General features: G+C 44.6%; 2 protein-coding genes across 2 annotated transcripts; one reads left to right on the plus strand and one right to left on the minus strand.

Moving 5' to 3' along the window:
- The first annotated feature begins 14,434 nt into the window (after window positions 1-14,434).
- Window positions 14,435-21,400, plus strand: LOC123062097 (katanin p60 ATPase-containing subunit A-like 2). Its single transcript, XM_044485437.1, has 12 exons — window positions 14,435-14,697; window positions 14,815-14,946; window positions 15,059-15,114; window positions 15,948-16,013; window positions 16,089-16,196; window positions 16,857-16,923; window positions 19,177-19,261; window positions 19,476-19,636; window positions 19,776-19,877; window positions 20,439-20,661; window positions 20,797-20,955; window positions 21,064-21,400. Exons 1-11 carry the CDS (start codon window positions 14,695-14,697, stop codon window positions 20,928-20,930), a joined length of 1,137 nt encoding a protein of 378 aa, XP_044341372.1. The 5' UTR covers window positions 14,435-14,694; the 3' UTR covers window positions 20,931-20,955; window positions 21,064-21,400.
- A 1,385-nt stretch (window positions 21,401-22,785) lies between these two features.
- Window positions 22,786-26,069, minus strand: LOC123062098 (calcyclin-binding protein). The gene is made up of 5 exons (XM_044485438.1): window positions 25,836-26,069; window positions 25,585-25,722; window positions 24,549-24,788; window positions 23,236-23,295; window positions 22,786-23,145 (listed from the first exon to the last, which is right to left on the minus strand). The coding sequence occupies exons 1-5, from the start codon at window positions 25,950-25,952 to the stop codon at window positions 23,041-23,043; spliced, it is 660 nt and encodes a 219-aa protein (XP_044341373.1). The 5' UTR covers window positions 25,953-26,069; the 3' UTR covers window positions 22,786-23,040.
- Between the last annotated feature and the right edge of the window lie 273 nt (window positions 26,070-26,342).

The raw sequence follows: 26,342 nt of genomic DNA on the forward strand, positions 1-26,342 counted from the left end.
GCGAAGCAAAAATCAGTCGGTTGACAACAAGCAGTTACATGATAAATCAAGAGAACACTCTGCAATTTAGAGTTGGACCTTGTTTGGTTGGCGCGAGTTGTCGAGTGGAGGGACTCTCCTAGACCCCTGGATTTATCTTTGTTGCCAGTGATACCCCTCAGCCACTTCTCCACCATATCCTCGTTGACCTCTTCTGGTGGATCCGAGTGGAATCCTCAATGCCCGAATACATCCACATCAGATGGTCACGAGTTGGAAGCGGCTGAATGCGTCACTTAAGGAAGACCTCCAACAGATCCATGCCAGTCACGCCATCACGGACGAGTTGGACCACCCGCTCGACTAGCACCTTCACCTCTGCTTTCTCCTCCAGGTCACTTTCAAGGCGGAGGGCTTCTCGACTCGAGCCATGGAGAAGGGGGGAATTCCGGTCGACTGACCTGGAGTCGGATGGTCTTTGCAATAGAACCAGGTCGACTGCCACCCTCGGACTGACTCAGAAAGGATCATGGCTGGGAAAGTGCTTTTACCTCTCATTTGAATCCCAAGACCCCCACACATCTGGATCACGTGCGTCCCCTCATCACTCGGGTTGGCCTTCTTGACCGACTCAGAACGACACATGAAAATGTGCTTGAAGAGGCCCTAGTGTGGTCTACAACCCAAGAAATTCTCGCACATGGACACGAAGGCAGCGAGGTACACGATGGTGTTGGGGGAAAAGTGGTGGAGTTGTGCTCCAAAGAAGTTCAAGAAGCCTCGAAAAAAAGGATGGGGAGGCAAAGAAAACCCGCGGTCAACATGGGTGGCGAGGAGGACACACTCACCCTCCTGCGGCTGCGGTTCGGTCTCGCCCTCAACCAGATCGTCGATGTCGTCCTGACAAATCGTCGACCAAATCCAATCGCGCTGGATCCAGCCGCGCGGCAGGCCGGACCTCGACGAAGATCCGCCCCGGCTAGACTTCTTCCCCTTCGCCTTTGCCATCGCCTTCTTCGCGCGCTCCCAGGCCACCATCTTCTCCTTCCCCATTGCAGCGGGCAGAGCTCGAACAGAGCGGCGGCGCCGGGAGCAGAGGTGGATGTGGCGGAGAAAACGGGGGAGAAAGAGGAAGAATGGGAACACACTATGCAAAAAAACCCGATTCGGCACCTTATATGAGGTCGTTTCCGAGTGGCTGACCAGTGGGTCCAAGCGATCCTATCGAATCCCGCAACAGTCGCGCGCGCGATACGTGGCGAAAAAGGTGGCGCGGTGATCGAAGCAGCCTTGCCTAATCCAGCCCGATTACTGCGGCCTCCTCCGCCCCGCACGCTTCCCAAAATTCAAATCCCACAAGATCCGTGGGCAGCAGAGCAACCTGTCAGACGGAAGATTTTTCCCATATCAGCACTCGAAGCTTAGCAGTAAAAGTTCACTCGACAAAACCAAGAATGGATCAAGGCAACTGAAAAAGAAGTTGAAGTCACCATGATTGCTCATTTGGTCCCAATAAGGCACTTCCGAAGCGCGAAATTGAGTCGGAGGTGTTCTCAACTCCTTCTCCACTCGAACCCTGAACAATTCAGGGGCTAATGATGAAGCTATGTACCTAGGGTAGGGTAATAGGCCTGACCTAGACACCCCCCTAGGACATCACCCTAAAACCAGAAGCATTCGAGGGATAGCATAATCCACTCGACCTCGAAGCATTCCACTCGAAAGACTCGAAGTCACTCGACCGCGACAACTACCACTCGATAGACAAAAGATCTAAAGTCACTCTGCATGGCAACGGTCAGACATTTACTTCATAGGCTTAATAGACATTTATGTCACTTTATTGCTAGCGTTACCAGTAACGCCCCCTCTTGATGTACCTTAAAACCCTTGTAACGTGGGTTGGCTGGGGTCTAGGCGCACTCTATATAAGCCACCCCCTCCACTGGCATAAGGGTTCACACCCCCTGTAAACACACACATACATAATACAGTCGACCACCTCCGGGCACCGAGACGTAGGGCTGTTACTTCCTCCATGAAGGGCCTGAACTCGTAAAACTCATGTGTACAACTTCGCCATAGCTAGGATCTTGCCTCCTCATACCTACCCCCATTCTACTGTCAGTCTTAGATCCATGACACCACCCCCTTGTGGGCTGCCTTGCCTCTCTACTATGGCCCGTGTGGCCCATTACTTCCCCCGGGGAGTTCCGGTAACCTCCTGGTACTCCGATAAAGACCCGGTCTCATGAACATGGTCATGTAAGGTTGGTCCGAGCCGCTTCATCCAACAATACCGCCGAATCAAAACTAAGACGTTGGTGGTAAGCAGTATGACTATGATCACCCACAACTCTTTGTGTTCTACTCGTGCATATCATCTATGCATATACCTGGCTCTAATACCACTATTGGGGAACGTACCATGCAATTTCAAAAAAATTCCTACGATCACGCAAGATCTATCTAGGAGATGCATAGCAACGAGAGGGGGAGAGTGTGTCCACGTACACTCATAGACCGAAAGCGGAAGTGTTAGCTTAATGCGGTTGATGTAGTCAAACGTATTCTCGATTCAACCAATCAAGCACTGAACGTACGACACCTCCGAGTTCAGCACACGTTCAGCTCGATGACATCCCTCGAACTCTTGATCCAGCACAGTGTTGAGGGAGAGTTTCGTCAGCACGACAGCGTGGTGACGGTGATGGTGAAGTGATCCGTGCTGGGCTTCGCCTAAGCACTACAGCAGTATATGACCGAAGGAGTAAATGGTGGAGGGGGGCACCGCACACGGCTAAGATCAATTGGTGTGCCTTTGAGGTGCCCCCTGCCCCCATATATAAAGGAGGGAGATGGGAGGAGGCCGGCCTAGGGGGCGCGCCAAGTGGGGGAAACCCACTTGGACTCCTAGTCCTATTCGGCCCCCTTCCTTCTATTAGAGGGGGGAAGGGGGAAGGAGAGGTAGAAGGAAAGGGGGGTCGCGCCCCCTCCCCTTGTCCAATTTAGATTCCCCATGGGGGGCATGTGCCACCCCCTTGTGGGCTGCCTTGCCTCTCTACTATGGCCCATGTGGCCCATTACTTCCCCCAGGGGGTTCCAGTAACCTCCCGGTACTCCGATAAATACCCGAAACACTCAGGAACCATTCCGGTATCCGAATACTATCGTCCAATATATCAATATTTACCTCTCGACCATTTCGATACTCCTCATCATGTCTATGATCTCATCCGAGACTCTGAACAATCTTCGGTCACCAAAACACACAACTCATAATACAAATTGTCATCGAACGTTAAGCGTACGGACCCTGCGGGTTCAAGAACTCTGTAGACATGACCGAGACACATCTCTGATCAATAACCAATAGCGGAACCAGGATGCTCATATTGGTTCCTGCATATTCTATGAAGATCTTTATCAGTCAAACCGCAATGAAAACACACGTCATTCCATTTGTCATCGGTATGTTACTTGCCCAAGATTCGATCGTCGGTATCTTCATACCTAGTTCAATCTCGTTACCGGCAAGTCTCTTTACTCGTTACGTAATGCATCATCTCATAACTAACTCATTAGTCACATTGCTTGCAAGGCTTATCATGATGTGCATTACCAAGAGGGCCCAGAGATACCTCTCCAATACTCAGAGTGACAAATCCTAATCTCGATCTATGCCAACCCAACAAACACCTTCGGAGATACCTGTAGAGCATCTTTATAATCACCCAGCTACATTGTGACGTTTGATAGCACACAAGGTATTCCTCCGGTATTCGGGAGTTGCATAATCTCATAGTCAAAGGAATATGTATAAGTCATGAAGAAAGCAATAGCAATAAAACTTAACGATCATTATGCTAAGCTAACGGATGGTCTTGTCCATCACATCATTCTCCTAATGATGTGATCATGTTCATCAAATGATAACACCTGTCTATGGTCACGAAACTTAACCATCTTTGATTAACGAGCTAGTCTAGTAGAGGCATACTAGGGACACTTTGTTTTGTCTATGTATTCACACGTGTATCAAGTTTCCGGTTAATACAATTCTAGCATGAATAATAAACATTTATCATGATATAAGGAAATATAAATAACAACTTTATTATTGCCTCTAGGGCATATTTCCTTCAGTATCACCATCACATCTTTATCTTTATTGCTTTTCTTAGTTCGATCCTTTTGGTTATGTCTTGGTCTAGTAGAAGAAAGTTTTTAGTATGATCTAGCTTTGAGTTTTGCTTTATGTTCCCTCTATGTAATCGAGTCCTTGAGATATATAATAAATAGTAGTTTTGAGTAAAGGGCTTTGCTTTCTTGCTATGATCTTGAGGGAATTAAATAAAAGAATGAATGAAAAGAATAAAAAGATAATATATTGATCTTATGGAGAGTAATGACTTCACATATAAAGAGTATGATGAATAAAAGTTGTTGAGAGTTGACAAACATAGTTTTGGTCATTGTTGCAATTAATAGGAAGTAATAAATAAAGAGAGGCTTCACATATAAATATACTATCTTGGACATCTTTTGTAATTGTGTGCACTCATTAAAATATGACATGCTAAAAGGTTGATGTTCGACATGGAAGACAACATAATGAGTTATGTTTTCTTATATCCGAATGGAAGTTATATTGTTTTGAATCATCCAACATGTTGAGCTTGCCTTTCCCTCTCATGCTAGACAAATTCTTTGCACCAAGTAGAGATACTACTTGTGCTTCCAAACATCCCTAAACCCAGTTTTGCCATGAGAGTCCACCATACCTACCCATGGATTGAGTAAGATCCTTCAAGTAAGTTGTCATCGGTGCAAGCAATAAAAAGTGCTCTCTAAATATGTATGATCTATTAGTGTGAAGAAAATAAGCTTTATACAAACTTGTGATATGGAAGAAATAAAAGCGACGGACTGCATAATAAAGGTCCTTATCACAAGTGGCAATATAAAGTGACGTTCTTTTGCACTAAGATTTTGTACATCCAACCATAAAAGCGCATGACAACGTCTGCTTCCCTTTGCGAAGGGCCTATCTTTTACTTTTATCTTCTACCCTTATATAAGAGTCATGGTGATCATCACCTTTCCTTTGGCAAGCTCTTTGTGTTGGAAAGCTCGGATATATATATATATCCACTCGGATATAGGTTTTCATAAAGTATTATTGTTGACATTACCCTTGAGGTAAGAGGTTGGGAGGCGAAACTATAAGCCCCTATCTTTCTCTGTGTCCGATTGAAACTTTGTACCCATAAATATCGCGTGAGTGTTAGCAATTGTGAAAGATTATATGATAGTTGAGTATGTGGACTTGCTAAAAAGCTCTTATATTGACTCTTTCCGATGTTATGATAAATTGCAATTGTTTCAATGACTGAGATCATAGTTTGTTAGTTTTCAATGAAGTTTCAGATTCATACTTTACCTTGTGAACGAATTGTTACTTGAACATAAGAAATTATATGGCATAATATGTTGTTGTTCTAAAGATGATCATGATGCCCTCATGTCTGTATTTCATTTTTATCGACACCTCTATCTCTAAACATGTGGTCATATTTATCGATATCGGCTTCCGCTTGAGGACAGGCGAGGTCTAAGCTTGGGGGAGTTGATACATCCATTTTGCATCATGCTTTTATATTGATATTTAATGCATTATGGGCTGTTATTACACATTATATCACAATACTTATGCCTATTCTCTCTTATTTTACAAGGTTTACATGAAGAGGGAGAATGCCGGCAACTGGAATTCTGGGCTAGAAAAGGAGCAAATATTAGAGACCTATTCTACACAACTCCAAAAGTCCTGAAACTTCACGGAGCATGTTTTTGGAATAAATAAAAAATATTAGGCGAAGAAAGTACTAGAGGGGGGCCACCGGCCAGCCACAAGGGTGGAGGGCGCACCCCCTGATCTTGTGGGCCCCTAGCAGGTATCCGGTGCCCATCTTTGGCTATATGGTGTCTTTTACCCTGGAAAAAATCAAGAAGAAGCTTTCAGGACGAAGCGCCGCCATCTCGAGGCGGAACCTGGGCAGAACCAAACTAGGGCTCCGGCGGAGCTGTTCTGTCGGGGAAACATCCCTTCGAGAGGGGGAAATCGTCGCCATTGTCATCACCATCGATCCTCTCATCGAGAGGGGGTCAATCTCCATCAACATCTTCACCAGCACCATCTCCTCTCAAACCCTAGTTCATCTCTTGTATTCAATCTTGGTCCCAAAACCTCAGATTGGTACTTGTGGGTTGCTAGTAGTGTTGATTACTCCTTGTAGTTGATGCTAGTTGGTTTATCCGGTGGAAGATCATATGTTCGGTTTCTTAATGATAATTAATACTCCTCTGATTATGATTATGAATATGCTTTGTGAGTAGTTACGTTTGTTCCTGAGGACATGGGAGAAGTCTTATTATAAGTAATCATGTGAATTTGGTATTCGTTCGATATTTTGATGAGATGTATGTTGTCTCTCCTCTAGTGGTGTTATGTGAATGTTGACTACATAACACTTCACCATTATTTGGGCCTAGGGGAAGGAATTGGGAAGTAATAAGTAGATGATGCGTTGCTAGAGTGACAGAAGCTTGAACCCTAGTTTATGCGTTGCTTCGTAAGGGGCTGATTTGGATCCATATGTTTCATGATATGGTTAGGTTTACCTTAATACTTCTTTCGTAGTTGCGGATGCTTGCGAGGGGGGTTAATCATAAGTGGGAGGCTTGTCCAAGGAAGGGCAACACCCAAGCACCGGTCCACCCACATATCAAACTATCAAAGTAACGAACACGAATCATATGAGCATGATGAAAACTAGCTTGACAACAATTCCCATGTGTCCTCGGGAGCGCTTTGCTTTATATAAGAGTTCGTCCAGGCTTGTCCTTTGCTACAAAAAGGATTGGGCCACCTTGCTGCACCTTGTTTACTTTATTTACTTGCTACCCATTATAATTTACCCTATCACAAAACTATCTGTTACCGATAATTTCAGTGCCTGCAGAGAATACCTTGCTGAAAACCGCTTGTCATTTCCTTCTGCTTCTCATTGGGTTCGACACTCTTACTTATCGAAAGGACTACAATAGATACCCTATACTTGTGTGTCAGCAACGAGCAGCTCGACGTGAGCGGCAACGGGCGAGGGAGAGGGCAACGACGTCTGAGTCGATGTCCGCACGTCGTCCGCGCGTGAGCGCGCCGGTCGATCCTGAGGCAGCAGTCTCGCGTCTGTCCTTCGCCGCTCGCTCACGACAGCGGAGACGGATGCGCGGCGCCTCCGCTACAAGAATGCCAAGGCACTCCGACTCGCCATCAAGCTGTCGGAGCATGAGGCAACAAAGGAGGCAACGGCGAAGGCGGCCCGCCATGCCAAGGAGCAGGACCACCTGCTCCCCAGGTTATTAGGCATGAGGTGCAGCTCCGACTCCGACCTGACGGATGGCTCCACCTCCAGCTCCGATGATGACACACCTCCTCACGCTGACGTCTACACGAAGGACGGCCACAGCCGCGCCGATGGCCGGAAGGAGAAGGGCCGACAAGGAAATGGTGATTTCCTCCGCCCTTTCTTGTTATGTTTATATTTTATCTATGTTTCATAAGTTTGTAGTATGGATTTGCACTGACCGTGGTTGAACTCCGATGAATGATGTTCCTTTTGTCTGGCTAATCCGATGAACTGTGCTTTGATCATGTGTTTTATGTAGCGTTGCATGAATTGCATGGTTTTGAGGTTTCAGATATGAGGGACGCGAGTGTTGAGGCGTGTCTGCAGGCGTTTGAGGGGTCGGATTAGCCAAATCCGGCTGTAGATGCTCTAACAACGCTCACACATGAGCTATCATTTTAGTGGCAGGCAACCACATAGGAGCCAAATGAAACTAGAGAACCACACAAAAGGACCTCACAGGAGTTTAACTCCAACTTGAGCAGCTCACAAACTTGAATCATCACTCAGTTCGTTACAGCAACATCACGTTGCAAACTCCCCAAGTTTCTTAGCCATGATATTTTTGGTTTTTTGACAACTTCAAAAAAAGAAACTAAAGAGAAAAAGGAAACTAAGACTACTGAACAAAAAATAAAACAATGCATCTAGTCACCTGGCTAGGGTAACAAAGATGCTTCCATGGCAATGGCACTAGAAAAATGGTTGATTACCTATGACCCGGTTTCAGATGCAGATAGTCCCTACATTTTTCCCAAGGCTGGCCCTGGGTATTGAACCCACAGAAAGTAATGCTAATATACATGGATTCAACCAAGTTATTGTTGTCTTTAGAAGTTCTAGTTTCCTAGACCGGATATCGCAAGTTGTATAGAAATATTTCGGTGGTGTGGAAATAGGCTAGGGCATGATGACTTTACTTACAACCTTATACTTGCACTTACGATCTTGTCTTGATTCCCAACATAGTCCTGGTAGACATCGTTATGGCGTGTTCTCAACATGTAAATGTGAGGAATGCATCCAAATAATGTCACAACTGACCAGCATCGTGAGTCTATTGTCCAGCATAGACCCTTATCTTGCGCAGGGTTACCTTAGTTAGGGCATCTCCAACATTGACCCACAAACCTCTTGTAATCGTCCAGACCGCGGAACCCATCCAACGCGGCCCTGTATCGGTCAGTGGCGCAGTCCGGACGCATTTTCTCCCGCAAATCGGAGACAAACATGGGGGGTTTGCGGGAGTCCGGACCGCTGACACGCCTGCTTTTGACCGCCCTGGCCCACCCAAACCCCTCCTCCCTCGCCTGCGCGCATTCCCACCCGGCGCCAACTGCCCACACTCATGCTGCTGTGGAGCACGCCACTCAACATTGAAGACGGCTCAGGGCGGACACGACCTCTAATTGCCTCTGCCATTGAAGCGGCGTGCCAGCCGAGGGCGCCACCCGTTGCATACCCGACTGAACACGCCTCCTCGTTGCATTCAAATGCCTCCATTAAACCCACATGGAAGCCGAGGAACCTACTCCGGACACACATCCGTTCATGAGTGGGCCGACATTAGATGCAACATCGGGCAAGCTCCTTGATGACCCACAAGTATAGGGGATCTATCGTAGTCCTTTCGATAAGTAAGAGTGTTGAACCCAACGAGGAGCAGAAGGAAATGACAAGTGGTTTTCACCAAGGTATTCTCTGCCAGCATTGAAATTATCAGTAACAGATAGTTTTGTGATAAGATAATTCGTAATAGGTAACAAGTAACAAAAGTAACTAAGGTGCAGCAAGGTGTACCAATCCTTTTTGTATCAAAGGACAAGCCTGGGCGAACTCTTATATAAAGCAAAGCGCTCCCGAGGACACATGGGAATTGTTGTCAAGCTAGTTTTCATCATGCTTATATGATTCACGTTCGTTACTTTGATAATTTGATATGTGGGTAGACCGGTGCTTGGGTGTTGTCCTTACTTGGACAAACCTCCCACTAATGATTAACCCCTCTCGCAAGCATCCGCAACTACGAAAGAAGAATTAAGATAAATCTAACCATAGCATGAAACATGTGGATCCAAATCAATGCCTTACGAAGCAATGCATAAACTAGGGTTTAAGCTTCTGCCACTCTAGCAACCCATCATCTACTTATTACTTCCCAATGCCTTTCCCTAGGCCCAAATCATGGTGAAGTGTCATGTAGTCGACATTCACATAACACCACTAGAGGAAAGACAACATACATCTCATCAAAATATCGAATGAATACCAAATTCAAATGATTACTTATAACAAGACTTCTCCCATGTCCTCAGGAACAAACATAACTACCCACAAAGCATATTCATGTTCATAATCAAAGGAGTATTAATTATCATCAAGGATCTGAACATATGATATTACACCGAATAAACCAACTAGCATCAACTACAAGGAGTAATCAACACTACTAGCAACCCACAAGTACCAATCTGAGATTTTGAGACAAAGATCGAATACAAGAGATGGACTAGGGTTTGAGAGGAGATGGTGCTGGTGAAGATGTTGATGGAGATTGACCCCCTCTCGATGAGAGGATCGTTGGTGATGACGATGACGATGATTTCCCCCTCCGGGAGGGAAGTTTCCTCGACAGAACAGCTCCGCCGGAGGCCTAGATTGCTTATGCCCAGGTTCCGCCTCGAGACGGCGGCGCTTCATCCGAAAAGCTTTCTCTTGATTTTTTCCAGGTCAAAACCCTTCATATAGCAGAAGATGGACACCGAAGGCCTACTAGGGGCCCACAAGCCAGGGGGCGCGCCCCCACCCTTGTGGCAAACTGGTGGGTCCCCACTGGTACTTTCTTCGCCCAATATTTTTTTTGTATATTCCAAAATAATTATCCGTAAATTTTTAGGACTTTTGGAGTTGTGTAGAATAGGTCTCTCAGATTTACTCCTTTTCCAGTCCAGAATTCCAGCTGCCGTGATTCTCCCTTTTCATGTAAACCTTGTCAAATAAGAGAGAAAGGGCATAAGTATTGTACCAAGATAGGTAATAACAGCCCATAATGCAATAAATATCAATATAAAAGCATGATGCAAAATGGACGTACCACTCCTCCCATCTGCCCTCTATTTAAACGAGGCCAGATGCCGGGCAAGAATTACACCACTTCGCCGCTCCCCATCTCCTCCTTCCATCATTTTCTCCACCCTTTCGATGGCATCCGATGAGCAGCAAGAGCAGTTCTCTGGCATAAAAGCGAGGATTGGCCCGCCAAGCCCGACGAATATGAGCTAGGCAGCTCGTTGCTCCACCTCCCTCGCCTAGCCCGACGGAGCAAGTTGCTCCAGGCTGGCATGCGCGGGGAGCATGGTTGCACGGGCACTGTCGCCTCAAGTGCCTACAACCGTGCCATCCACCATCGACGCGCGTGCAGCTATGCCATGCAGGCAGAGAAAGAAGTCGGTTGCACGAATTTCGACGAGGTAGCAGCCCGCACGTCTGCGCCCGCTGCCATCACCGATGAGAAGTAGAACATGGGAGGGCACGGCCGCTTGGGTCCCAGTAAGGCCATTGCTGCTGACCTGTCTGGTTCTCCTTTATCTTAGACCATCTTGGGGCACCCATCCGAATTCCATGGAAGCACCCTTCCCCTATGGCTGAAGCACCCTCTTTGCCACTCCGATGAGCGGTGCAGCCGGACATAGGGAAGATACAGCGGAAGAATATGTCTCCGGGACTCCCGACAATCTAGTTAGCGGGTTGTCGGACATGGGAAGACAAAGGGATCTGCCACGGCTGGTCGTAGACTAGTGTATCCGTGTCATGGGAGTGGAGCTACGCGCAACCGTACGTGCACGTAGTTTTACCATTTTTACTTGAAAATGTATCCAAAATGTAACCATTTTTGTTCGGTTTGTATGAAATCTGTCATGTTTATACGAAGTCTGACCTTGTTTGCACGAATTTCATTCGGTTTGTTGAAAAAGAGTTTGAAATGTATGCAGCTACGGGTGGATAGCGGCCTCCCACATCCATGTCCGTGGATGGATGCGGGAGGAAATTTGCGGGTTGCTGTTGGAGATGCCCTTATTAAGGATTTTCTACATACCAATGCATTAGGTGTTTAATGACTACATCTCATGGTCGAGTTGCTTTGGGCTACCATACTAATCCTTATTGTCACAAACTTTCGGTATAGCCTTCCATGCGTTCTTGTACTTTACCTCCTCCTTGATAGATCTACGAGATTCCGGGTACCGGAGCCTTAGAATGAGAAAGAGATAAGAGACAAATGTGTTGCAAATAACACATACGGATGACGTTCAATTAAGTAAAGTCAATGCAAATGATCATGTGCACAAATACATGGGGCTACAAGGCTATGCCTCGACCCATTGCCGGAGGGAATTACTCAAACATCGCAATCAGATCACAGATGGAAAACATTGTAGACGACATTGATAGATGAATGATTGTATAGTCTTACAATGTCGTCTTATGCAATGGATCGATTACAAGAAGGCAAACTATGTGGATAATGGCTATGGAGATGGAGATGGCGATGACTAGGGTTTCTCCAAGCAATGGTGGTTGGTGGTGATAGTGATCCTGGTGACTCTTCTGCTCTCTGCGGGATTGTTCTATTGCGAATGGGGCCATGAGCTTTTTATAAAGTGCATCATGGCTAACGTCACGGAGCTAGTGGAGGGTGGTACGAGCGCCTGTGCTCATACCAGACATCGTCTTCTCCTCTGTTTCTTCTATGGCACGCTCCCATTTTTTGGCTTGATCTTTACACTTCATATTTCCATGTATAGCTTAACTTCCTTTCGTTTAATGGTCCATTTACTGTAAAAACAAATTGAGAAAAGATATTTGTAATTTGCATTTATTAGTCATTAGTGATAAGATTAGATTGATTTTCTCAGAATATCCACGATTATCCAGTTTAAACGGTGGAAGGATTAGTACACTCATCAACCTCCCCAAGCTTAAACCTTAATCGTCCTCGAGCAAGAACAGAACCGTAAGGAACTCAGTTGTTTAAATCAAAATAAGATGAAGGTTTTGGTTCGCTTATGATGGGTACACCTAGATATCCCAACACTTTCTTCATCTGAAAACTTAGCATAGTTGTAGCGACGACAATGGTTATTATGCAAGCGGGTTAGCTCAAGATAATTAACATAAAGTTTTCATTAGTTTAGACAAAGTAATGAACTCACAATTATTCTACTTCGTTTAGCTTACACTTGCTTGCCAAGAAGAACTTTGCAACGAAAAGGGATTGAAAGGTATGTAAAAGACAACATGTTGCTAGAGTAAATCACTAACACCCACGAGTATCGCGTTATCAAGGCTCGCAAGCACTCCTTCCATCGTTGCTTTTGAAACTTTCGTTTTACGGCAACAAGATCTTGCCAAAGAAATGATACATGCAAACGGTTTTTTGTTGTGCCTTAAATTGAATACTATGAACCACGATTTGTCTCTTTCAAGCGCATTGATTAATATTCTTTTTTCCACACACACGACATCAAGAGAAAGCCGAATAATACTCATCATAGTGTTGTGACTATAGATATGATGAATGATGCCATCGGGATTGATTATATCCAAATCTCAAAGCCATTTAAGGTGGCCAATGAGAATATTTTTGAGGTTCCTACTCCAACCCCAACGAAGAAAAGGCAGCTAGATGGATATAGCTCAAGGCACTGGGGAACGCATGGTTGCCATTGAGCGGGAGAAGTTGATGATCACTAGAGATGAGGTGATGGCCCATAAAATGGATCAAGGGTGAAAAGATTATGTTTATGGACAATAGTGGCCTTATTAGACAACAAAGGTCACACACGGAGGCACTCATGGACATGTCTTGGCATCAAAGATGGGTAGGTTTAAGGGCAGCAATGGTCGCATTTGATGATCCATGTGTGATAATTTTGGATAAACTTTTGTTCTATGTTTATGATCATCACTTTGCTTTGCATGTTATGTTTAAATTTAAATTTGAGTATGACTTTTTTAAATATGTATTAAAAATGTTGTTGAACTCTATGTGGTGGGATCATACAAGTTTGGATTGTTGTTTTCATGCCGAATATGAGTTCAAAGTGTTCGTGTATGCACAAGAGGGAGAGAAACAACGAAAAATAGAATTGGGAGGGGGGAGGGTTGTTTTAAGGTATGTCAGAGAAGGTGCACCAAAGATCCCTTACGTTGGGTCAAAAGGAGTTAGTTTTGTGGTTTGAGAAGACTTTTGTTTTGATATTAAAGAGAGAACTGTTTTAATATCTGAATCAAAACCCAGTCTTCTCTTTCCCTTCTTCTCTCATGAAAGTGGCGGCTAGGACGAAGAATCCGTCCCTTGAGGCTCTGTCGACGAACCGTGGATTTTCTCGCCCTCTGCCTATCGCTTCACGGCCAATGAAGGGGCATGGAACCCCAATGCCTAGGCCCCAGCTAGTACTTTAGGTTAGGAATTTTTAGTCCTCGTAGGGGTGGCGCTTGGGCGGATGGCGGTACCTCGCCTTCTATCTAGTATTTCGGGCTCTAATCCTCCTTGACTTCGTCCGCCAAGACAGAGTCGAAGTAGCTTTGACATAAATTTCTCTTGTCTCCTTGGGGAGGCAAGGTTAGAGTTCCTTGTCATATGTGCGTGACGGTGAGATCTAAGACACTTCAGATAGATTCAAGGGTTCAACATCGGCTCCAAGGCGTTGGCTCTTAGGGACATGTGCATGAAGACTTCCCGACCGTTCTCGACAAGATTAGGCCGACAAAGGTAGGGAAGCAACCCGTTCTGACGATGGTAGTGGTTGTTCGATGGTTTAGAAATTTTGATGTAATTTTTATTATATTTAGGATGCTTAGTATTTCTCATGAACTTCTTTATAACAGATCTTGTCTTTTCTGAAAAAGAAAAAAACTCAGTTACAGGAGAGATTCTTCCTGGTGTGGTTGGTGAGTCCACGAGACGAACCCATGCGCACATGCCACATGTGCCGAAGGCCGATGGGAAATAGTATCCGCGTGGATCCAGATCCTCCCCTGGCATGGGCGGCATCTCGACAAATCGAAGCGGGACCCACCCGCCGATCTCCGGCAGCCAACCGCTGGTACTAGTCCCCGTCCCGCCCCCCTCCCGATTCTCCGGGGAGTCCGAGCGAGCTCACGAACATCAACACTAGTCGGCTCGCTCGCTCTCACTCTCCCCTCCGGCGCCCGTAGACGCGGCCGGCAGATCCAAGCAATGGTGCGCGTCACTGAGACACACTTCTCTGGCCCCGCTCGCTTGCTCTTCCTTTGCATCTCGTGATCCCGCACCTTGGCTCTCCCGATCATCACCTCGTTTTCTCCGCCTTCTTTTCAGGATTTGAGGGCGTTCTTCGGGGGCAAGAAGCAGGAGCCGGAGCAGAACGGGCACGCCAACGGGGCGGCGCCCAACGGGGGCGTCAAGAAGAGGACCGCCGATTTGGCCATCTACGAGCAGTACGAGCAGCAGGTCCGTGCCCTGTGCTTGTGCGCTGGCCTCTTTGGCGAGCGATTACGTGCACGCGGGTGTTCTTGGCTGGTCCTGTTTCCCTTGACCCACAATCGTATTTTTGCTGTTACAGGCCAGGCAGCCGGAGATGCGCGCCGCGGCAATTCGCGATGGGAATGCTGATGTGATGTGAGTTATTTCTTCGTTTTTGTCTTAACTAAGATCCATTCTTTAGCTGCTCGATGCAGCATGCGATGGGGGTTTGCTTATCAGATCTTGAGCTATAGGTTTGGGCATTAGTTTTGGTGCGAAATGAAAGGGGTTTGACTGAGTGAAAGCTATTGATTTGTTGGAATGTGTTTGTTGTGGAATGGGTAGAGAGGCCTAGTTGGCATGGAATTGGAATTGTATGGCCATTAATATGGGATGCTGATTCATGTTATTTCGGCTGGTTTATTGAATGCATGAGTGCACAATGCAGTTCCTCTAAAGGGGCTTGGCTGCATCAGGTGCATCCCTAGTTCAACTGGAGATTAAGATTTTTGGGTGCCAAACCTTACTAACTGGCCATGTTGCGCTGGACATCTTACTTATAGAGCTGTGAAAGTACTTTAGAATGTGTGTTGCAAGAGAATATTGAAACCATCTAGGATTGGTGCTACCGGGGATGTCTTTAAGGGGACAATTTTGGGCATAATTTTCGGGTTTTAGCTGGAGCATACCTTGAATTATTAACAGTTTCTCATTTCCTGTATAAAAAGGACCAACACAGGCCAGTTCTTTTCATATCTTTGTGCTATCTTCTGTATGGTAATTGTCATGGAAAGAAAGAAAAGGCGTCATCACCAAAAATTCTTAAATAGCACAGCAAACTAACATATGGAAAGTCTCAAGTTGCCATTATGTTTCACTTCAATTACAACATTTGCTCTCCCTGAAAAATGATTTTGCATGTTCAAATCTTAGTTATTCAGAATATCTACTCTTCTTGAACATTACAATTATGGAGGTTACTTTTGCAGCCAGAAGCCTCTCCTACCTCAATTTGAGTCAGCTGAAATGCGTAACTTAGCAGAGACATTGTTGCGGTAAGGAGTAATCTAAGCTTCACATAGAATTAGGGATGGCATTGTCTAGCTATCGACTTATTCTCCTCCTTTCAGGGATATTATCCGCGGGAGCCCTGATGTGCAATGGGAAAGCATCAAGGGACTAGAGACTGCAAAACGTCTGCTAAAAGAAGCAGTCGTCATGCCCATAAAGTACCCAAAGTAAGATTGCTACTTTATGATTCATAAGGTTAAAGTTAATCTTTGGACATTACCTCCTAGTGTGTTCAACTGCACCATCATTGTGCCCTTCCCTAGTGGTATTTCAGATTGTCAGCTTCTTTGTGTGATGGCCCTCTCTTTTATAAATAAGCAATAGATTCAGAGAAGGAAGGTAGTGAAGGTCTTTTTGTAGCAGAAAAATTTGATGTCTAATATCATATAAATTTTTATATTCTTGTTCACCTTTCTTTTGATTCTTTAGCTTATAGGGAGCAAAGCAACCAACTACCATGAATTATCCTACGTATTTAAATGAATTAACAAAGAATGGCAAAATAACGGCTTTGATACGCACACTTGAGAAGAGCACATAATAGTTGAACCTTAATGTATTTTAGAAAAAAAATACTTCTATCAGATTGTACCCATCACTTTTGTCTAAAACTTAATTGGAAAGTGATAGTCGCGTTAGTCTACTTATTTTATGCAAAATAGTCACTGATCTTTCTTCGGAATGGTCTGGGGGTTCTGAGGTGTGGGTTTGGAAGTTCTCGGAATGGTCCCGCTCCAGTTGTCTACCTAGATACTAAACCTTTTAAAGGCGTACTGCATATGATTAATCTGTCAATTATTCATAATCTTATTTTTTACAATATTCAGATACTTCACTGGTCTACTATCACCGTGGAAAGGCATCTTACTTTTTGGTCCTCCTGGAACAGGGAAGGTTGTAAACTTGTTCCAGATGTTACTTCTGCATTTTAGTGCACTTAGTACACAAAAAATATATGTCCATATTTTCCTTTACATACCTTTTATTTTCCACGTATTCTTATATCTCCACCCTAGGACATTATAAATCACTACTTCACTGTATTTTGTAGCAAGAGATATCATAGTAGAGATAACATTCTGATCATAGTTCATTCTAAGTTTAGCAGTAGTCATGTGGTAAAAAAATTAATATTGTAAGGGATACTTGTAGGTGTACCGCACCCAAGCTCACATGGCCACTTAATTTACTTTTCAGAGGATCAGTTTAGAAAATCCAAAAAAAATCTGACATGGAATCACGTACCGTCAAGTATTTTGTGATTTGTTTTGTTGATTTGTAGTCTGCATAAAAAATGAGGAGCTAAAAACATTTTTAGGTTGTGAATTTTTTCGGGTTTGTTTATTTTTCAGTCCACAATAATAATATCATGATTATCATGAAACTTTATATGTAAACATAATCAAGAATCTACATGTGAGAATATTGGAAGAATGATTTTTTATAGAAGGGAGCAAGTGCTTCCGAGTGCCTAGCTCAACTGGTTGGGTGAGTGGATGTACAAACCCAACACCTCCTCACAGAGGATAATTTAGGCTCCTATTTATTCTTGACGACCAGGCTTTCTTGGTACCCATACATTTATCCTTGAGGACTAGGCTTGGTGCATAACCATGATTAAAAATCCTGGTACTCATGCTTAAAAGGCTGCGTGCATCCCTAGTTGGTGCAGAGGCCGGGGAAGTGAAATTCTCCCCCAATTTTAGAGCTTGCACGTATGGACCAAAAAAGTGGTGGGCTACGCCGCCGCCCCACTCTCAGGCCCCCTCCGCCCCTTCTCTCCCCCGCCCTCGCCGGCCGGAATCGCATGGGCAAAGCCCTCGTGGTGGTCAGTGGCGGCGGGCCCTAGCATGGTCGGGTCGGCTCCGGCGGCGCTCTTCGGCAGGCTGGCGCGGAACATGGAGGCGGATCGGTGTGGCTCTGGCGACGCGGATCGGCGCGGCTTCGGCGGCATGGATCGGTGCAAGGCGGATCAACGCGTCCTGTGGCGTGGGTCGGTCTTCAAGCGCGGTGCAGCGGTGGGATCTTTGTGCTCCTGCTAGCCCTGTCCAAACGGTGGTTCATCCCCCCGTGGTGCTCGTTTTGGTGGTGTTGACCGCCACGGATGTCATGGCCGTTGGCTTCGTTGATCCAGTTCGGGTCAGCGTGCGTCTGATGGGTCTAGCTTGCTTTGGCCATAGTCGAGATCTTTGAAGGTGGCAATCTGGCGCACACGATGCTGGATGGAGGTTCATCGAGTAGATCCGGGTGAAAACCTTGCTCTCGGCTAGTTGCCAAGGCCGGCGATGGCGGCGTTCTTCTGTGTCGCCCCCTTCTTGAAGGCATCGTCGTGGAGAAGCTCTAGACCTCTATCTGCTACTTCCAGGGAAAACCCTAGATCGGTCGATCAATAAGATGACGGCGACGCTCTTGTGTTGTTCCCCCCTTGGGGGCGTCATTCTTGGAGGTGTGCATTGGCTCGAGGGACCAGTGGACGGTTTCAGAGGTGGAGCGGCGTTTCATGTGACGCATCGACGATGTGGAGTCTCGGCGGCGTGGCGCAGCACGGTCTCGGCGACGGATGTGTGATGATGGACGCGTGTACGGAGGTGGCGTTGTCTGGTGTCATGGTGGCGTCAACGTCAGGCCTGGCAAGGTCGATGCATCAGTATCTGCTCTGAAGATTGATCGGTGGAAGACGGTTGTGGCGGCCTCTGTGGCGTGCGCATGCGGTGACCACTGAGAGTGCGCCGGACCGGTTTGTGCCCCAGACCCGGCAATGTGGCTTGGTTGGGGCCTCCGGCTTTAGATGTTGGGCTTTGGTGTGAGGTTTGGGTATGCGGCTCAGACAATCTGCACCCCTTCATCAAGTTGATAGGAGTAGCGACAGATATTACTTTGTAAAGTCTTGGTGATAATTAATAAAATGGCTTCATGCATCGTCCTGATGCAGAGGCCAGGGGTCATCCTCCTTTTCAAAAAAAAGTGCTTGCGAGTGCCATTTGGCATTAGACACGTGTAGTTTTTCTTTTCTTTGTGAGGTGGGTGGGGGGGTCATTTGTATACATGTTATAGTTCTATAGTTTTCCTTTTCTTTTCAACCATTTTTTTGGCTATTAAGAATTCCTTGTGTTGCCTATTTAAAGTAGTGCTCTTTTCTATTTTCAGACAATGCTGGCAAAAGCAGTTGCTACTGAGTGCAATACTACATTCTTCAACATCTCGGCTTCATCAATTGTCAGCAAATGGCGTGGTGTGTGTTGTTAACTTCCCTCTGTCCTGCATACAGTTATTTGATTAAATTACTTAAATTGCATAACAACCGGTAATTTAGGCATGCTTTGCACAATTAGGTAATTTGTTCAGGTGGTCATTTATCATATCATATTTATGTTGTTATGTGTAACATAGTTAAGGTTTGTTTGATGAAGGAATAACTAATGGAATGTTCTTTTGTGCAAGTGCAGGAGATTCTGAGAAGCTAGTCAAAGTTCTTTTTGAGCTTGCAAGACATCATGCACCATCAACAATATTTCTTGATGAGATTGATGCTATTATTAGTCAGCGTGGTGAAGCTCGTAGTGAGCATGAAGCTAGTCGACGCTTGAAGACTGAGCTACTTATTCAGGTGTCTACTTGTTCACAAATATAAATAAGCTAGTATTCTAATGCATTGTTTCCTACTACATGATCTCCTAAGCCCTAGCTTGAAGCGTGCTGAGCTTCTGATTTCAGTTTAGTCATATTTACACCAATTTTTACTGCAGATGGATGGCTTGACAAAAACGAACGACTTAGTATTTGTGCTTGCAGCAACAAATCTACCATGGGAATTAGATGCAGCTATGCTCCGTCGGCTTGAGAAGCGGGTATGGCCAGTGCTGTGTTTTTATTCCAAGTTGTTTTTCCAAACAAAGAAGGACATGCTCCCAATCTCATTGCCAAAATTGTTTAAACCAAGTTGAATTTTGAACTCGACAGATATATGTTTGTTAATACCAATCATTTCAGTCATGCTTTGGTTGAATATTCTTTTGTGGGGCTTATATGTCAGACCTGAAGAAGCTTTTATTTGAATTCCAAATGAAGAGCATATCTTACTCTTATGGAAATGGATGCTTGAGATGTATCCAAAGTATTCGATTAGTAGTAAATATTAGAAGAGAGCATGCTAGCATATAATATTGTTTCTTTACTGGGCGGTAAGACTAAAATCAACATTTTTCTTATTTATAGTTTATCTATACCCAAACCCATTACTACAAAACATTTGATTTGCAACTGCATATCATGGACAGATCAAAGTAGGAAGACATGCTTGTATGAGTGAGGCCTTTATTGTAAAAAGAAAGCAGGTGTGATATGTAGGAAACATTCCATGCCATATATTTGATAAATTAACTGCACAATTTTTTGGCATCGTTCATCAGATTCTTGTACCACTTCCTGAAGCTGAAGCAAGGCAGGCCATGTTTAAGGAACTTTTGCCAGCAATGACCTCAAATCTAGAGGTCCCATATGATATCCTGGTCGAAAAGACTGAAGGGTACTCCGGTTCAGACATCCGTCTCGTGTGCAAAGAAGCTGCCATGCAGCCACTGAGACGTCTCATGTCAGTTCTTGAGGCCAGTGATGAGCTGGTGCCAGAGGAAGGTTAGTTTTGATTTCTTGATTTCCTAAAACCATTTGTACTTTCCTGTGAAATACAATAGTGCCTAAGTTTTTAGACTTGTTCTTGCCGATCTGATCAAACTTATTACATATTCGTTATTACCGTTCGTGGTGTAGAGCTGCCTGAGGTTGGCCCTCTCAAACCTGAAGACGTTGAACTTGCTTTGAGCAACACAAGGCCGTCAGCCCATCTCCAAGCACATCGTTATGAAAAATTTAACCAGGACTATGGGAGCCATATTCTTTCCTAAGAGCAAACCACGATCAGCTTCTCAGGTCAGTTGTGCGCGAAAATATGCCTTGCCAAGCATGTAGTCAATAAAAAGAAACTAAAATTTCCCTCCGTGAAGAATGTAGAATATTTATTTTTGTTGTTGTCTGCAGGTTTGCCAAGTGATGCACGGTGGTGGTTCATTTGAACATGCACTGGTACAGAGCTATCTTGCCCTACAACAAGGCCACACCAATCAAAATGGCCTTGTCGCACCGTTATATTTATCCTTTGACAGTCGTCAAGCAGGATGCAAAAATTGTTGCTAAATACATTAGACTGGTTTAAGTTGGGATGCAATCATTGGGCATCTGATTTTTCTGCGGCAGCTCTGCTTGACTAGACTGGAATATTACCCTGTAATGATCGTACTCCAAAATAATTAACAAATGATTCATTGAGTAGGATTTATGAAGAAAGAAATAAATGTTAGGCATGTTGTATGGAACATTACAGTCCAGTTCTTTGCGCTTCACACATACTCCCTCCGTCCCAAATTACTCGTCGTGGTTTTAGTTCAAAGTTAAACTAAAACCACGACGAGTAATTTGGAACGGAGGGAGTACTAGGGTTTCTTCGCTTCAAAGGGTTCTCATGGAAATTTTGGAGGATGCTATCTCTTAAGAATGTTTTCCGTAAGGCTTGTCTGATTTGTAGGATTAAAAAATTGAGTAAAACCGATAAATCTACACATTGCTTCTGCATGCAATTCACAGGGAGAATGTTCATTTAGACGATTTTATGAAGAAGAAAATTGCTTTGTTTCTGTGATAGTGATTGAACCATATAATCTTTCAAAGAAATTCCTGACTTGTCTACCTATACCACTATGTAGTACAACAACTTTGATATGCTCCATCGAACGGTTGAGAGATGATCCGTTAGAGAAAGTGTTCATCTCACAAGACTTTGCCACATGGCTCTTAATTGAACCACCACTCTATTGTCTCATAGTGTTCTAGAAGCATCATTTTTCCGTACAAAGAATCCGATTCTCCAATAAAAAAGAAATAAGACAGTCCATGTTCTAGAGAGTTAGGCCTTGTCAAATATGATTCACATGGAAGGAAATAAATGTCGAGAATGCTTTTTTATACATTTCATGATGTTTTCCTAATGCGGAAAAATAGGCAATCCTTGTTCTAGAAAAAAGGTGCAGTTTACTAGTTCATGTAGTGTAAACAAACAAGAGGGCGTAAATTGGAGCATTTTTAATGTAAAAAATTAGATTTAAAATTTCAAAAGAAAATACCAATTTTCCTCATAGATGTGTTTTATATACATTAGGCTACACAAAAAGTAACTATTTTGATCCACCTGTCTTTTTTCTGTGTGTACGCCTCAACAGAAAAGATGTACTCCCTCCGTCCGAAAATACTCATCATCAAAATGTATAAAAGGGGATATATTTAGATGTATTTTAGTTTTAGATACATTTTTTTATCTATTTTAATGACAAGTATTTTCGGACGAAGGGAGTATTGAGGGAAAATGTATATACACACTACACATCGATATGTACGTGCCTATATTTTTCAGAACTTTTTAGGTTTCAAAATACTGTTTTTGCTTCTTCTTCTTTTCTTAAAAAGAAGGGCTCAATCTAGTCAGGGCTCTGTTTCGAGCCTGTTACAAAGCTTTGTGCTTTTTAGTGGGACTATACCCCCTTTTGGAGATCGTATGAACCACAGATATAATCATCTTTAGCCAACAGAAGTTATGCCACAAACGACTACAACAAAATAACGAGTGAATCCCACAAATACACATTCTCTTTCTCATAGCACAAGCATATGCATTCATCTTTTCTCAGTTCAAATGCAAGAATGTGCAAATTAGGCCAATCAAACACCCGAGGAAAACGAGCATTCCCATCATCATCAGACAGGTAATCGATTTCACACATGCGATGCAGTGCAAATTAGGCCAATCAAACACCGGAGGAAAACGAGCATTCCCATCATCATCAGACAGGTATCGATCTCACACATGCGATGCGGATACTCATGACACTACTCTAGTAAACCACACTGAATGTACGGACTAGCTCAGCACATATAGCAGCTCTCGGAACCAAAACTACCACCAGCTCAAGGCAATCCCTTCATTGGATCAGCCGTCTTCCCAGACCTGGCGTCAGACCACGCTTTGGCTATTGTGCGCTTCATATCTTCATCACCTTCCTCATACATGCCCTACATGTCAAAAAAGGAAATAGCTCATGTAAGCCAGATCGCGAATGCCAGCACAAATCGCTCGAGTCATGAGGCCAAACGAGTGTTTACCTTCATTAAATCCATAATTCCTGACATGGGATCCTTCTCTTTGTCCATGCTTGGCTTAAACTGTCACCAAAATAAAATTAGTTAGTCTATCTATGAGCAGTAGCAGTAACATCAAAAGCATGTTTTACGATTTTCACTGAGATGAGCAAATCCTGCTTTCACAAGACTCTTTGAGCTATTTTACTTTCAATGGCTAGCAAAGTTGCCAAACAGACATATGGATCACTCTTCAACTCTATAACCTCCTCAGCAGCCCTTCTTCCTGGTTTTCAGCATAGTTCAAAAACGCGCTAGGCGTTAATTGTGTGTTTTGCCACCGCCTTGCGCTTTTCTGATCAAAGCGCATACTTATGCGCAGATTAAGCACAGTTATGCGCTAGGCGTTTTGCTATCGCCTAGAGCCTAGGCGCACTTAAGCGCTCGCTTAGGCGCGCCTTTTTTAACTATAGTTTTCAGACCGACTTGCTTCCTAGTATTCGCTTGCCCTGTTTCCCCAACCTTGGGGCAACAACTATTTTCTTTTCCAGACAGTTTTCCTTAACCAGGAAAGCAGGCCTGTGACTTCCTTGCTTCCGACTCGAAAGCCTTCTAAACAGACTCCTTTCTGCACAATTATGAAAGCTGAGAGGAAATGGGGAATGGTATGCGCAGGAACAGCACGAAACAAACAATAGTACTTCATAACCTGGAAGGCCAGGAATAGTAGTGGTGTAGTTGAACACATTAGCTGTATTTTGAATCAACTAACCATATCATTGCTCTCATGGCAGCAAAAGCATGCCAGCAGATTGGTGCTTCTGATGAATCAGTAGAGCACAGTGATGCCCAAAGGTCTGGCCAGGTGGCCATGTAATCTTTTGATCAAGCAACAACTAAACAACGCTCTCAGTTCCTAAATTCCAGCTCTGATCACTCTGAAATCCTACTACACTAGATATATTTCTCTCCCAGCTGGTTTGTCCCCTCCATCTAGCGCTGTTGTAATTCACAAGTCTTTGTTGCCCGACCTCTCTTCAGGGATGCTAACACTCACAACAGCAGTATAATGTATTAACATGCAGGAGACAACAAATCTTGGATTACCATTGCATCAGGTTCCTACATAACTGAATGCTTCCAATATATTTTCTGGTGATCACTTGAGAGATTATCACTACCACAAATTATTCATCCCAAAAAATTATTCACCCAGGAGAATCCAGCGCCCATGGGAACTATGGTTAATATTATTTGTTTGTGGGAAATTAAGTCCTAATTTTTTTTTCAGGGAAGTCGAGAGGCCAAAGCAAGGAATAGCTGGGCACAGAAATTACCTTGTCTTCCTTGTAGTGTAGATCCAACCAATTGCCGGAAGAAGCTTTCCACAGGGTGATGACAATCTTCGTAGGCTTGACCACAACCTTGCATTTCTCAGGAACTATTTCTTTGTTCAGTTTTGGGATGGCACACCTATAGTTCTTGCCTTTAACATCATGAAACTTGATGTCCGCTGACATTGGCTTGAAAGTAGTCTCCACCTTCTCTTGGTCGACATTCTCAAGGAATACGTAGACCTGAAAAGGCAGAACACAGAGTAAAACTGTTATCTAAATGCCATCATGGGAAATCCTCAAATCCAAATGTCATGGGAATTCAGTTCACTAATACAAAGCAGAAGACAATAAACTTGGGTTCTAGCATAACGACAAGCAGACTTTTCGCCAGTCAAGTAGTCAGCCCTACTATGAATAACAGAAGTACAGAACTAATTCTAACCTATTATGCAAAATTACCAAGATACAATAAATTTGGGTTCTAGCTACCAAGCAAAATGCCATAAGCTGTTCTTGTGTTTGCAATTACTGTCAAGAACCCGTGTGGTAGTAAGAAGGAAAGGGGCATTATAACAGGATAAATTTGTTCAGTGGCTATACAAGAAATGGCTTAATAAATGTACTAGTACCTCCGTAACTTAATATAAGACGTTTTTGCAGTTTAAATTAAACTGCAATATTTAGTTACAGAGATAGCCCTATCGAAGTGTTCTTGAGGAAAAATAGGCGTGCAATAATATTCTGTATTCTGGGACCTCCATCGAGTCAACAACTCATGATGAAGATATATTGCATCCTTAATCATTACTGTTTCATTAGTTTACCAGTCAATCGATCGTGCAACAATTGAATAAGTTGGCAGCAGCCAAACATTTTGTTCTGACAGTGCGATTGTTTTACGAACCAGCATTTGCCACTGAGCCCAGATGGTGTGTAAGTCTAAAGCACAACGAGATAAGATCAACTAATCAGCACATCAGTATCGCCAACGAGCTAGAATCGTTAAAAAAATGACCCCTTTCTCGCAGCAACGTACCCTGATCTTCTCATTGTCCTGGTCCCAGCTGAATGACCCCAGCGTGACATAGCTCAGACCAGCAGGGGCCGCCGCCGCGACCGCGACCGCCTGCGGCGCGGGCGTCGGCACAGGCACAGGCGCAGCCCGCGAGGCCAGCTGCCAGCAAACAGAGGAACATCAGCTCAATGCGAAAATCCGAGCCCGCCCAGCCCGCCGGAATGAATCGATCGGCGGAGAGCGCAGGGACGGTGGGAGAAGAAAAGGCAAACCTTGGCGTCGACGCTGCGGATCTCGTTGGAGAGGAGGGAGACGACGCGGGGGCGCTTGGCGAGGCCCTCCAGCCGCAGCAGCTCCTCCAGGTCCAGCCGCAACTCGTCCGCCGACATCTCCGGAGCTCTCTCTGTTTCTCGTGCCTTCGGGTGGGGGGAGGCTGAGTTTGGCTCGTGCGAGGAGGTTTGTAGGGTGGTTTCGGTTGGGGCGGAAGGAAGGGGAAGGTTCCAGAGGAGACCAGTAGGGTGGAGGAGGAATGGACGGCTTACTTACGCGCAGAACGATGGACCGGGCCCAAAGCTTTCGTGCCTGCATTTTGGCCCACTATGTGCTACTGGCTTATGAAAGGAAGGGCTGGGCTGGCTCCTGTTAGGCCGAAATGAGTCTTGTTTACTCTCTTGTTCATATCTGTGGACTCGTGGGCTGGAGCGGCAGAGGTGTAAAGCATTTGGTCCACTAAAAGAAAAGAAAACGGTGTAGAACATTTGATACACTTGTCTCAAAAA

Source organism: Triticum aestivum, chromosome 3A (genome assembly GCF_018294505.1).
Source record: "Triticum aestivum cultivar Chinese Spring chromosome 3A, IWGSC CS RefSeq v2.1, whole genome shotgun sequence".
Taxonomy (NCBI): Eukaryota; Viridiplantae; Streptophyta; class Magnoliopsida; order Poales; family Poaceae; genus Triticum; species Triticum aestivum.

Excerpts from the sequence above, each read along its gene's own strand:
- LOC123062097 (XM_044485437.1), top strand. Across the intron at positions 15,115-15,947 it reads GATGGGAATGCTGATGTGAT|CCAGAAGCCTCTCCTACCTC; the intron begins GTGAGTTATTTC and ends TTACTTTTGCAG. Across the intron at positions 20,662-20,796 it reads TGAGCTGGTGCCAGAGGAAG|AGCTGCCTGAGGTTGGCCCT; the intron begins GTTAGTTTTGAT and ends TTCGTGGTGTAG.
- LOC123062098 (XM_044485438.1), bottom strand. The coding sequence starts at position 25,952 with ATGTCGGCGGACGAGTTGCGGCTGGACCTGGAGGAGCTGCTGCGGCTG. Across the intron at positions 24,789-25,584 it reads AGGACAATGAGAAGATCAGG|GTCTACGTATTCCTTGAGAA; the intron begins GTACGTTGCTGC and ends CTGCCTTTTCAG. Across the intron at positions 23,146-23,235 it reads GAATTATGGATTTAATGAAG|GGCATGTATGAGGAAGGTGA; the intron begins GTAAACACTCGT and ends TTTGACATGTAG.